The sequence below is a fragment of the Prionailurus viverrinus genome, chromosome D2 (assembly GCF_022837055.1).
Source record: "Prionailurus viverrinus isolate Anna chromosome D2, UM_Priviv_1.0, whole genome shotgun sequence".
NCBI lineage: Eukaryota > Metazoa > Chordata > Mammalia > Carnivora > Felidae > Prionailurus > Prionailurus viverrinus.
Window position 1 is genome coordinate 77618761 of NC_062571.1, and position 13161 is coordinate 77631921.

At 37.0% G+C, this 13161-nt stretch overlaps 1 protein-coding gene across 2 annotated transcripts in view; it reads left to right on the forward strand.

Annotated features, from left to right (window-relative positions):
• The window catches only part of WDR11 (WD repeat domain 11), a 69043-nt gene that overhangs the window by 8008 nt on the left and 47874 nt on the right, over positions 1-13161 (forward strand). For both annotated transcript variants that reach the window (XR_007145301.1, XM_047824997.1), the window contains exons 5-10: positions 1648-1834; positions 4330-4495; positions 4922-5036; positions 6129-6324; positions 6621-6724; positions 10162-10338. Coding sequence is in view for 1 of the 2 variants with exons in the window: in XM_047824997.1 (XP_047680953.1) it covers positions 1648-1834; positions 4330-4495; positions 4922-5036; positions 6129-6324; positions 6621-6724; positions 10162-10338 (945 nt within the window). In the remaining variant the exon portion in view is untranslated. The remainder of the gene's footprint in view (positions 1-1647; positions 1835-4329; positions 4496-4921; positions 5037-6128; positions 6325-6620; positions 6725-10161; positions 10339-13161) is intronic.

Genomic DNA, 13161 nt, shown 5'->3' on the forward strand with positions numbered 1-13161 from the left:
TTAAAAAAACCGTTTAAATTCATGCCATGTGTCTTGAGTGCCATAAACAGATGCATGTGAGGAACAGAATAAGCCCAAGGGGATTTTTTCTTGCAGAGGTTGTTTTTGCCAGTGTGCTTTTGATAATTCACTGAGCTGCTGATCTAAAAACTAGAGTTGTTGTCAGACATGTATTTTTGTAACTAAATGATTTAGGAGAGATTCCTTATTCAGTATCTGACAGGTATTTCTTGAGCTATCACTACATGCCAGGCATAAAGGAAATGAAGGGGTAGGGGGGGTGGGATGGGCAGGTTGTCAGATTAGACAAAGTGGTCAGAATAGACTTCATTTTGATTTTTGATCAAAAACTGGAGAGGTAAGGGAATTAGCTGCGGTAAAGAATGTTTTCCCTGAATTTGAATGAATCAGAGTTCTGACTTTTATCTACCGGAGTGTGTTCTTACTGAGTGTATATTTGTGTGTCGGAGAAGGAAGAGAAGGGTGTACAAACAGAAACTAAAATGGGCAGTGTGGCCATGGAGCTCCAGCAGTGTGTGGTTAGGCTTTGCATGTTTCTATCTGTGTATACGATCATGTGCCTACACGAACTCTCTGCCTAGTTTGTGTGGTGCCGTGGGGACGCAGGGGAGGGCTGCGTTAGCTGGTCGACTCGGGGAGGGAGGGCATCATAAAAATGGGGAATGAATGAGACCTTGGAAAGTGAGTTCTGTCATCTGAAAAGGAGATAAGGCCTCAGGCTAACTTACTGCATCTCTGTAATTTGGTTGATAAAAGCACTGTATATTTCAAAGCTTCAGTTCACCCAACATCTTTGATTTACTCCTATTGAATGTGCTAAGGCTGTCATAACTCTTGAATACTTCTTTGCTCTCTGTGCTTAAGGCAGCCTCACTGTCTGCAGGAAGCCAGGGTAGACAAGATTTCTCTGTTCAGATATCCTTGTAACGGCACCAGTTTTGGAGGGAGATTATTTTTCAGTCATAAAAAGGCATAATTTGTGTTGGTAAATGTGGTGCTGCCTTCTTGAATACTTCTGTTTCCTGTACATTCATTTAGTAAGCCATTGTTGGCACTCTATTTTTACTCTAGATATAAGGAGAAAAAGAATACTCTTTCATATTTCCTGAGGTTCAGTCCAGTGCTCCAGAAGAAAAAGGAAATAGATTGAGTAGCTCATGATAATCATAAAAAATTAATAACACATCAAATATTTGAACTTAGCTACGTGTGATATGTAGAGTCTCTTATATATGGGATTTTTTTTTCGTCTGTGAATTTTATATTCTGAAAAGTCTTTGGATTTTGAAGTTAACGGATATAATGAAGAAAGGTTTTTAATGAAAGTCCGTGCACTGAATTTATTTGGAAGAACAAACATTTGTTCTTTCTGCCGGCAACCGTCTGGTATCGTTTTAATATAAAACATTAATTTAAAACACTGAGCTTGGAGGCCTCCGATGAATTGTAATGGACCACCTGTTTGACTTCAACTTGGAGAACAGTCCAGTTATGTTATGACTACATTACACTGCCAGTTCTATATTACTAAAATTATCATTACCTTGCTTTCAGGCTTGTATTGGAATAAAACTCTGCGCTAAACTTGATTAAACTTTAATCAGAGTTTTGCTTCTCTCAATATAGTACTCACCAGCGAGGGTATTGTATTCATCTCAGACTTCTCTCCAGCCAAGCCTCCCTCGGGCCCTGGGAAAAAAGTTTACATATCCAGCCCACACTCCAGTCCAGCTCATAACAAGCTGGCTGCAGCCACAGGGGCCAAGAAGGCTCTTAATAAAGTAAAAATCTTAATTACTCAAGAGAAACCTAGGTAAGTTACAAGTGTAAAACTAATAACCTTCATCTATTCACCGTTTATCTGCCATCCATTCATGCAGCATCATTTTTGAAGATGTACTTATACTGGTTTTCTTCTTTACCTCCCCCTTTCTTATTTCTGGTTTTGAATGTACAGGAGGAGAATGTTCTGTCTCTTCCCCAAAGAGGAGATTCTGCATTAAACACGGTTCCTTCATTTCTATTCATTGTGCTAACCTCTCCCCCACTAATTTTTACAGATCACAGTTTTTGACTTCAGTTTTTTTTTTATCTCTGCAAGTATAAGATGAAGATTTTAAAGTTGGCTGTTGAGTACATTAAAAATTTGGGGGGAAAAGCTGGATTTTCATTTTAAATATATTTTCCTGACATAAATGCCGTGCAGTCTCATTAGCTGCTAAAATACGTGTGTTTCTCTTACACATGTGAAGATGTTTCCTATACTGGTAAAGGACCAGGATTCTAGGGAACAGTATAGCTGTGTGACTCAGAAAGTTCTTTAATGTTGCTCAGATTTCAGTCTCCCAATCTCTAAAACAGTGTTCTAAAGGATTTTAGATGGTCGTTGTAAGGATTAATAGATACAGTAACTTAAGTACTTAATGTAGTGGCTGATACTTAGCAAGCATTTATTTGGTAAATGCTACCTGTTGTTTATCTCAGAAATTGGAACGGAATAAAATTTTATTTTAAGTAGCTAATTTTATGCATTAGAAATAGATTTTAGTCCTTTTTTTCCCTAGAGAGCTATGATTGTTGTTATATTTTTATTGCTTTGGCAGTTTTTTGGCATTCATTTTAAAAAGGCTCTTATTTTTAATGTGCTAAAATTATTCTCTCTAGATTTTATGGTTAATTACCTGAAAAATATATGCTAAAATACAAATAGCTCTACAAATATATTCTGAATTTATATATAAGTATCATTTTTATGTATTCAGCCATAGGCTGATTACATTCACTAAATTATCCCCCACCCTGTGCCGAAATAATTTAAGATTGTTCCTTAAATGCCTTAAGAGAATTTTCTATTTTTTTTTTTTTTGTTTGATTCTGTGTTATAAATACATCTTTTGAAGTCTGAATTGTTTTATGTTATGATTTGGGGAAATGAATTCCTAGTCCCTTCAAATAGAACCATTCCAGGTACATTCACATCCATCGTTACATACCCAACTACAGTTCTGGGCAGCATTACGGTGCCTATTTTATAAGTGAGGAAATTGAGTTCCACATTGTTTGAAATATGTTCCTCAAGCTTGCCCAACTAGGAAATGGCAGAGCCAGGATTTTAATGCAAGCTGTGTCCCTCTTCTAGTCCTCTAGTCTAACTTTATTTTAATTTGAAATGTTTTAATCATTATAGAAAAGGAAAACAGCACATAATTTTATGTTTATTCCTATTTAAATATGTTTAATATGAAGAGTTGTGATTAAATATATGCAAGTCACAAACGACTAAAATGATTCTTGAGTCTCTTGAACAGTCTTCTGCAATCGTTATATAGTTTTATTAATTTTATTTACACAGAAGAAAATGCTGTGATAAGTGAATATGATGCCCTTCTTTGTTTCAAAAAAGATTTAAGACTACTTAAAAGTGAATGAAGGCAGAGGGGAAGTGACTTGCCCAAGGCCATACAGATAGTTCATTGACTCCTGATCCAGGGGCCCTAATTGGCCGAATTATTTTTGTTTTGATGCTGAGTCTTGATTTCAGCAGTCTGTCTGGTACCTTTTTTTTTTTTTTTTTTTTTTTAAATATTTGAGAGAGAGCACACGAGCTGGGGAGAGAGGAGAGAATCCCAAGCGGGCTTCACTCTCAGCACGGGGCCCGATGTGGGGCCCTAGCCCACGGACCGTGAGATCATGACCTGAGCCAAAGTCAGCAGTCGGATGCTTAACTGACTGAGCCACCCAGGTGCCCCTGTTTGGTGCTTCTAATTGCAAAATAAAAATAAAACTACTGGGGCGGTTGGGTGGCTTAGTCGGTTGAGCATCTGACTCGGTTTCGGCTCAGGTTGTGATCCCAGAGTCGTGGGATCGAGCCCTGTGTTGTGCTCCACACTGAGCATGGAGCCTGCTTAGGATTCTCTTCCCCTTCTCTGCCCCTCTCCCCTCACTCATGCTCTCTTTCTCTCTAAAGTAAACAAAATTTAAAACTTTTAAATAAGTGAATAAAACTCTCTTATGAATGCCAGTACAGTTTTGTCACCTACCGTCTTACAGACTTCGTACTTTACATTTCTCAGAAATTTAGAAATGTCTCTAATCTATGCAATATTGTTGTCATAAATTTGGATTTGGGCACATAGTAGAGAAATAGTTTTAGATGCTAGTCCCTGTTGGTCATTTCAGGAAACAATTGTACATTCATATTGACAGTTCTGTGGAAAGGACAAAATTCAGTATTTTATTAGCTTTTTCTGATATGAATAAAGTCTTTGACTCATTTCTTGATGCCTAAAATACATTTACTTTTTTCAGTGCTGAATTTATAACTCTCAATGACTGCCTTCAGTTGGCATATCTGCCTTCCAAAAGAAATCACATGTTGTTACTCTATCCTCGGGAGATTTTAATCCTTGACCTTGAGGTGAATCAAACAGTGGGTGTGATTGCAATAGAACGAACGGGAGTTCCATTTCTGCAGGTATCTGTGATTTATAAATTACATCCCCAAAAGTTGATTATGAATGTTATAGAAAGAAAAAACATAATCGTAGAAATGTCCTTAGTTCCACCTTCTCTTTTCTGTTTATTTAGAAATTAACAATGTTGTCATATGTTCCGATTTTTCTACACTTTCAATTGGTTTGATTTACCCTAGAAATTCTTCTGACTGGTCTGGAGATAAGTATTGAACTATTTAAGTTACCTAGACAAAGACAAATTTTTTATGTATATAAGTGGAGTTTTTGAATGTTCATTTAGTTTAAAGCTTGGAGATTATGTGTGTATTTTTGTTTTCCTTTTATTTTTCTTTTGCCCATATTCTCTAAATATGAGTTCTGAGCTTCCCAGTATATACTCTTTAATCTATTGTGTTTTTAAAAATGATTATATTATCTTTTTAAAGGTAATACCCTGCTTTCAACGAGATGGTTTATTTTGCCTACATGAAAATGGTTGCATAACTTTACGTGTTCGAAGATCTTATAACAGCATTTTTACCACTTCAAATGAGGAGCCAGGTGAGTTTATATCTCAGGATAATATTAATGTATTTTTCTTTAGAATTTCATAAACCTTCATGTGGCAGATACCAGCCAAAGCATAGAGTTAGTGGTAATCCTGGCCTTGAGAAGGTAGTATATGGTTGTGCCCTGGATCGGGCTCCACACTGACAACACAGAACCTGCTTGGGATTCTCTGTCTCTGTCTCTCTCTCTGTCTCTGTCTCTCTGTCTCTGTCTCTCTCTCTCTCTCTCTCTGTGCCTCTCTCCCATTCATGCTGTCTCTGTCTCTCTCGAAATAAATAAACTTAAAAAAAAAAAAAGTAGAATATGGTCATAATAGGGGCATAAAAAAGCACAAGCCCAAGATTCATCTCTTGGTGTTACAATAGTGTTCGTCCTACACAGCAAAGAAAGTAATGATTTGTAATTCCTTCTCAGTTGTATCCATGAGCCAAGTAGGTATTATCTTTGTGAATTTTTCTTCAGCACAAGTAGACCCAGTAAAATACCTTTGTCATTACACTCCCTGACTTCACCTCTGCTTTAGGCATTTCCATTGTAAAATGACATGGGTTAATAAGTCACCAGGGTACTCAGTTGTCATTTTCAGTCTTCTCCTGGAGAATGAAAGCAGTGTTTTGTAAAGTGATGTATACATAAAGGCAAAGGTGACTTTCACATCTTTTGTAGAGAGCCATTATTTTCGGGCTCATTATATAGACCACTGTAAATTATGATGCTCTATAGTGTACTGTACATTACTTAATCATATCACTGTTGATCCTTTTTCAAAGTTATTTCCTTTTTTAAAAATATTAAAAAACAAGCCATATTGATTATAGTTTTTATTTTGGAAATTAAACTTGGTGTAGACCGTCGTTAAATGAATTATATTTGTATTCTGAAATTAGTAGTAATTGTAAAGAGAGAAGGCATGTGTGACAGACTCTGCACTAGTGAAGGAATGATGTTCTTTTTAGTTGCGGTTTGATTTGAACTAAATAGTGATACTGCTGCGGTTGTTTTCTATTTAAAAGAAACAATAAAAGAAAATTTAAAAGAAAACATTTAAAAGAAACATTTAAAAGAAAACAATACTGTGTTAAGATCCAGATCCTGTCCAGGAACTTACCTATGATTTACGAAGCCAATGCGATGCCATCAGGGTGACAAAAACCGTGCGTCCCTTCAGTATGGTGTGTTGTCCTATCAATGAGAATGCAGCTGCCCTCGTTGTGAGTGACGGCAGGGTCATGATATGGGAGCTAAAGTCTGCTGTTTGTAACCGAAGCTCACGGAACAGGTAAATGAATCAACGGGATCATTTTCTGGTTTGTTTCCTCTTTTTAAAAGATTACCAGAGTCATATGAAAATAGCAGGGACTTTTATTCCTACAGAAAATATTTTTAAAGTGAGAATTCAGACTTTAGATTATCAGGGAATTGTGTATATCTGCCAGGGAAATTTGCCTATGGGTAAGATTAATAAGTACTGTAAAAGTGGGTAGAATGCCATGATCCGAAAATGGTAATTTGAGTTACTGAAATGTGACGTCGGTTTTAAATATGTGAAATCATGTAATTGTTATGTCTTTGCAGTAGTTCTGGTGTGTCACCTTTATATTCACCAGTGTCTTTCTGTGGAATTCCTGTAGGAGTGCTACAGAATAAACTCCCAGACCTCTCCTTAGACAACATGATTGGTAAGCTATTTTCTTTCCTCTAACGTTTAGGTTAGGTATTCTTCTTGAAGGGCAAAATTAATAGTCTCTGGTTTGCAATTATTATAAAGTCAAAGTTAATACTTGAGAAAACTAAAATGTGGAATCATTCTTCCCTCAATAAATCCGAGAGTATGAAATATTTAAGCATAAAAGCCTAGATGAGCATTACAGTTATTAGAATTAGAAAATGTTCATTCATGAGAGATTCTGATTTAAATGAAGGGGATGACATTAGGTCTCCGAATGCCAGATGTAGTCTGTGCTGAGTCCTGCCCTACCTCCCCAGGGCCTTCATGCTGGCTGGTCCCTTCACTCTGAACACATACTTTCTTTCTCTCCCTTTCTGCTACTCCTAATTCAAGATTCAGCTTGAGTGTTGCTTTCTTTAGTCTCCCTAGCCTGACCTAAATGGTCTTCATTTGTGGTCCCTAACAGTGGTCGGTTGATTGTAGTGATTTTGTTTCCTCCAGTAAATTATAAACCCTGTAAGTTTGGGTCAGTGTTTGATTCCACTTTGTATCCTGAGCACTCAGCAAAGAGCCTTGTACATTCAAGATGTGCAGTATACATTTGTTGAAGGAACAAAGTGAGCAGTTTTAGAAAAAGGTTATTTTAAACATTTTGATGTACATTTTAAAATTTTCATGTTGGGGATTCTTTCAACAAATATTTAATTACAGATAAAATATTGTTTCAGAGTTATTTAAGTATTATAGGGTCAGTGTATACTAGAGGAAGAATGAGGATTTATGATTTCAAATATTGTACAACTAGAAATTATAACTATGCCAAGGAGTTTTGATGTCTAATTCTTTGAAAATTGTGGCTCTGGCTCATAAAGGATTTTCTGTACCGTTATTTGTAAAATTGATACTATTTAGTAGGTTTTTTTTAAATGCTGATGATGATTATACTAGAAAGAACATTACCATATTGATCTTTAAAAAAAATTTTTTTTAACATTTATTTATTTTTGAGAGAGAGAGAGAGAGAGAGAGGGACAGAGCACGAGCAGGGGAACCCACGGACCATCAGATCATGACCTGAGCTGGGTGTCAGATGCTTAACCAACTGAGCTACCCAGGCACTCCTCCTTTATTAATCTTTTTAATCAGAGATGACATTTAGGGCACCTGAGTGGCTCAGTTGGTTAAGCATCTGACACCCAGCTCAGGTCATGATCTCACGGTCTGTGGGTTCGAGGCCCACGTTGGGCTCTGTGCTGACAGCTGGGAGCCTGGAGCCTGCTTCGGATTTTGTGTCTCACTCTCTCTCTGCCCCTCCCCCACTTGTGCTCTGTCTCTCAAAAATGAATAAAAGTTTAAAAAAAAATTTTTTTTTTAAATCAGAGATGACATTTATTGGTGCTGTGCTAAATGCCCTGCATGTTACCTTAATAACCCTGCAAGGTGGGTAATACTATTCTTATTTCTATTTTATGTAAGTGGGAACTGAGACCCAGAGAGATTTAAAAAACTTGTCCCAAACCACACAGCCAGTAAGTGGAAGAGCCCCCATGTGAGCCCAGTCACCTGGTCTGGAATCTGCTCCTTGGCCATGACCTCCAGTCCTGGCTGCTCTACTGTGATCTTAGGCAAGACCTGACTTCTCCAGGCCTTGCTTTTCTCACGATTCTTCCCATTTGCAAAATCCTTTTGCTCAATGACACTAACTTGTATATTTAAAATTCTTTCTCCTCATCTTCCAAACATAATCCATATGAGGAAGTTTAGACACATACTTGTTTTGCAGAATTCATTTTGTCAGTAACACAGTTTGCTGAGTTAATTGACCTTGTCTTCACTTAATATAAAATATTAAAGTGAAAAGAATTATAAACACTCATGCATAGAACTAATCAGTAATATGAAGCCCACAGGAGGCTGAAATTTCATGCTGTTTAGGTATCTAAGTGATATAAATTACATTTTTTTAAGAGACAAAAGGATACGGATTGTATACAATTCCTGACAATGTAGTTGATTTAAAAGCATTAAATAAATAAAGCTTTGTTACTTGAAAACATTTTAATTAAAACTTTTAATTAAACTTTTAATTTGAAATTCACTATGTCCTTAGTGATAATTGAAAGCAATTCATTTAAATACAGAGGCCTGATTTATATTCATTGGGTAAAGCCTGCTGCTTTTTAAGACCTAATCTGCCCTACCTTGTGAATTGCCTCTATGGGAGAAGTTTGAAGAAAAATATGGCCATTCTCAGAAGTCAACTCCAAGCTACAGAGGGTTGGTAAACATGGTACCTATATGTTGAACTTCACATTCCTTTAGACTCTGTTTTTTGTTACCAAAGGCTGATATCAATTGTATCACTGATCTTAAGGGATCATTTTGTTTGGATTAAATTGATGGCCATTTTTCCTGTACGTCTTATGAATTTTAAAGTGTCGCTTTATTAAAACGACTTTATAGCTTCAGAAAGTTATAGTCAACATTCAGAGTCCCATCATCCACTTACAGTAATTATTTACATTTTCCCCTTTCACAGTGTATGTGTGGTGTGTGCATACATATGTATATGTATGTGTCTACACACACCCACGTGGACTCATGTATCCTTTCTTATGTGTTCTTGACGACTATGTCCCAGTATTCAGTAGTGGTTTATAGGAAGAAAATTTGTATATTATACTCTTTTTAGTGAGTGGTCTTGATTTTGTTGTACTCTTCATATTCACGTTTTGTTAAAATGGTTTTACCGAATCTATTTAGTTTGAGACTTAATAACCTAAGTATAAATGCTATATCTGAAAATAATGCCCATCTAACTGTCAACCATGACAGTTTACACATTATTTATACCATATATTAACATATATTCTCATGTTTGTATGTAACGTATATAACTTATTTATATGTGTTATTTTATATGTTCATATATGAAGTATTTAGTTATAAGGCTTAAATTTTATAATTACATTGACACACTAAGATTTCCCATTAGAAATCTAGATGGGTTCTTTGAACCTGCAGTTGGCGATTACTATTTTATGTATACTTGAGCAAGTGCATCAGTTTGAAAAGCAACCCTTTAAAAAGGCAGGAGGTAAGGTGGGAATGTACTGCAATATCCCACTCCGTAGAAGCTGCTCTCGAACCCAGGTCCCCTCATTGGCTTTGTTTGGTGTCCTCGTACCCGGAACTCAGGCTGAAATCATGCTTCTTAGATGACAGGTCCCTGAAGTCCGGACAGCAGTACTCCGGAGTGGTCTGTCCTCTGAGATGGTAGACGGTGCGGTTTAAGTCCCATAGCCAAGTACAGAACCACTGTTCAGCTGTAGCCCCTCGGGTGCTGCGTGATACCCTGTAGGTCTGAAGAGTATTTCCACTGAAAAGTTTCTTTACCTTTCAGCATACGTTATAATGAATATGTTTGTATTTTTGATTACCGATCAGGACAAAGCGCCATCGCCGGGGAGGAGCATCCTAAAAGCCCCGTTCTGCAGGAAGTGCACCTCAGGTTCCTGCTGACGGGACTGCTTTCAGGGCTGCCCTCACCTCAGTTCGCCATCCGCATGTGCCCACCGCTGACCACAAAAAACATCAAGGTGTATCAGCCACTGCTTGCTGTTGGTGCGTATTGGACCTGTTCTTTTTTTAGTCCTTCATGCCTCCTTTCGTTTATAAGACATTTAAGTTTGCTGGTTACTGGAAAATCCTTCCTTTGAGGATAAGGACGAAGAGGCCCAGTGAAATCACGTATATACACATCTTAAAGTATTTTGCTTCTTGGGGCGCCTGGGTGGCTCGGTCACTTAAGAGTCCAACTCTTGACTTCGACTCAGGTCATGATCTCTCACTGTGTGAGTCTGAGCCCCGCATCAGGCTCTGCTGACAGCGTGGGGTCTGCTTGGGATTCTGTCTCCCTCTCTCTGTGCCCCTTCCCTGCTTGCTCTCTATCTCTTCTCAAAATAAAAATAAACTTAACATTTTTTTTTTTTCTGTCCTTTTAAGCCACCCTTTTTAGTCATTTAATTTAATTTAAAAATTTTTTAAGTTTATTTATTTTGAGAGAGAGAGTGTGAGCACAGGGTAGGGGCAGAGAGAGAGAATCCTGAGAAGGCCCTGCGCTGTTAGTGTGGAGCCCAATGTAGGGCTAGAACTCATGAATTGTGAGATCATGACCTGAGCCCAAACCAAGAACCTACCAAGCCATCCAGGCACCCCTATTCATTCATTTTGATCGCAGTGTTCACTCCTCCACCTGACCCTGGGTGATAGAGCCCCTGACACAATGGGTATCTTTCTGAAATGTTAAGAGGATAATCCCTGTGTGATGCTGAATCCAGATTCCTTGTCTTCTTTTGGACTACCCAAGGCTTATTCTGTGCATGTCGTTTTGTTTTGGGTTTTTGTTAATGAATAACATAATCACAGCTAGTATTTTAATGATAGCAGTGCTCTTCATCTGGTATGAATTGTGTATGAAATGTTGTTTAAAGTGACTGTGGTCTCTCTAAAATAAGATTTGCCTTTTGGGTTGAAATTGCAAAGTTTTGTAGTATAGATAGAAAATTGGTCTGGGTTTCAACTTGCTGTCACATTAACTTATAGTAATGTGAGTAACCTAACTTCCTTTATAGAGGAAAGCAAATTTTAATTTGCTATTAAGTATATAAGGTTAAAGTCCATTTCTCTAATTTCAAAAAGTATATTCATTTGAAATTGTCAACATTTTTTCTTAAGAGGCTGTTGGTTGGCTTCTGGCTTTCACTCTGGGCCTGTAACACGATTTGTGATTTTTTTTTTTTTTTATCCTAAAATGAAAACCTGACCCACAGTTATTTTGTTGCTAGGATGTCTCAGCGTCTCAGCTAACAGTTGACTTGTGAGTACTGAAGGCTCACTGGAGTAATTCTATTTGTCAGTGTTCTGATTTTCCCATTTTTCCTATCACTGTCTTCCAAAAGTGGTTTGCGTTTTAAGGTTTGGTAGTCTGTGTGTACATGTGTCCACATTTATGTAAATCAAATATTTAGTTTTTGCTTCAGAAACTATTAAGCCTCTTATAGAAATTTTAATTGGAATTTGTCAGTGTACATTATATGGACGTGCATGTACAGTGTCAGTATACCTAATTTGTGAAATAGGATTTGGTCAATTTCTTGGAGAAAATTACTTCTTGGCACAGCTAAATAATAAGAGCTGAGTCGGGATCTGAGGTTTCCCTCTTTTTTAAAATTTTTTTTTACAACTTCTTTTAAGTTTATTTTTATTTATTTTGGGAGAGCGAGTGAGCAAGGGGGTGGGGGGGGAGAGGGCGAGGGCAGAGAGAGAGGGAGACAGAATCTCAAGCACACGCTACACTGTCACCACAGAGCCTGATGTGGGGCTCAAACTCACAAACCCGTGAGATCATGACCTGGGCTGAAATCAAGATTTGGATGCTTAACCGACTGAGACACCCAGGCGCCCCAGGATCTGAGATTTCTGTTGTAGAAGAAGCTCTATTGTACTGGTGTGTCGTGACAGTCAAGTCATTTATTGAGTTTAATACAATCACAAAGTAAAAGGAAAAAACATAAAGAAGTGCCTAAGCTTTTGTAGAGTCACTAGGGGAAAAGAGGCAGAGTTCCACTGTGGAATTCTTCCTCCTATAGCACCCCTAGAAGATTAGATCATAGGTTCAGCGTCATCAAAACTTGCAGAATATAGAAATCATTTGATTATTATGAAGATCTGTTAATTGAAAGATTTTAGTAATTTTTTAGATATTGTCTCAGCGCTAGTGTCTCAGCGCTAGATCATAGGTTCAGCGTCATCAAAACTTGCAGAATATAGAAATCATTTGATTATTATGAAGATCTGTTAATTGAAAGATTTTAGTAATTTTTTAGATATTGTCTCAGCACTAGAAGTGACTAATTATTGTGGAATAGATGATAAATGCACCCAAGTATGATAGTGTATTTTCCTAAAATAGTTTTATAAAATATTTAATGAAGCTTTATTCAGCAGGTGAGCTAAAATTGGAGCTTACCTAGCATTTTTACTTCTTTTATTATTATTTTTCTGTTATTTCTACATTCGATTACTTTGCATGAATCCATTCATTTTTTTAAGTCATGTGCAGTGAGAAAGTGATTGGCCAACAAGTTATACTGTTGACTTTTCTGGCTTCATTTATAAAAACATTTTAAGGACTGAAACTTTACTTTTTTAAGTATGGCCATGTCCCTTCAAATTAAATTTTAGACACACACACTACCTGAGACCATGAAAAGCATTAGGCATAATAATAACTATAAACCAAATTTACACTGATAACAGAAATAGTACTTAGTTTGTGCTAGGTACTATACTAAGTGTTTAAAATATGTCTTCTAATTTACTCTCCAGCACATAGATTTTCTATGGGAATAAGAACACAGATTAGTATAGGTAGGTGATTTGTAA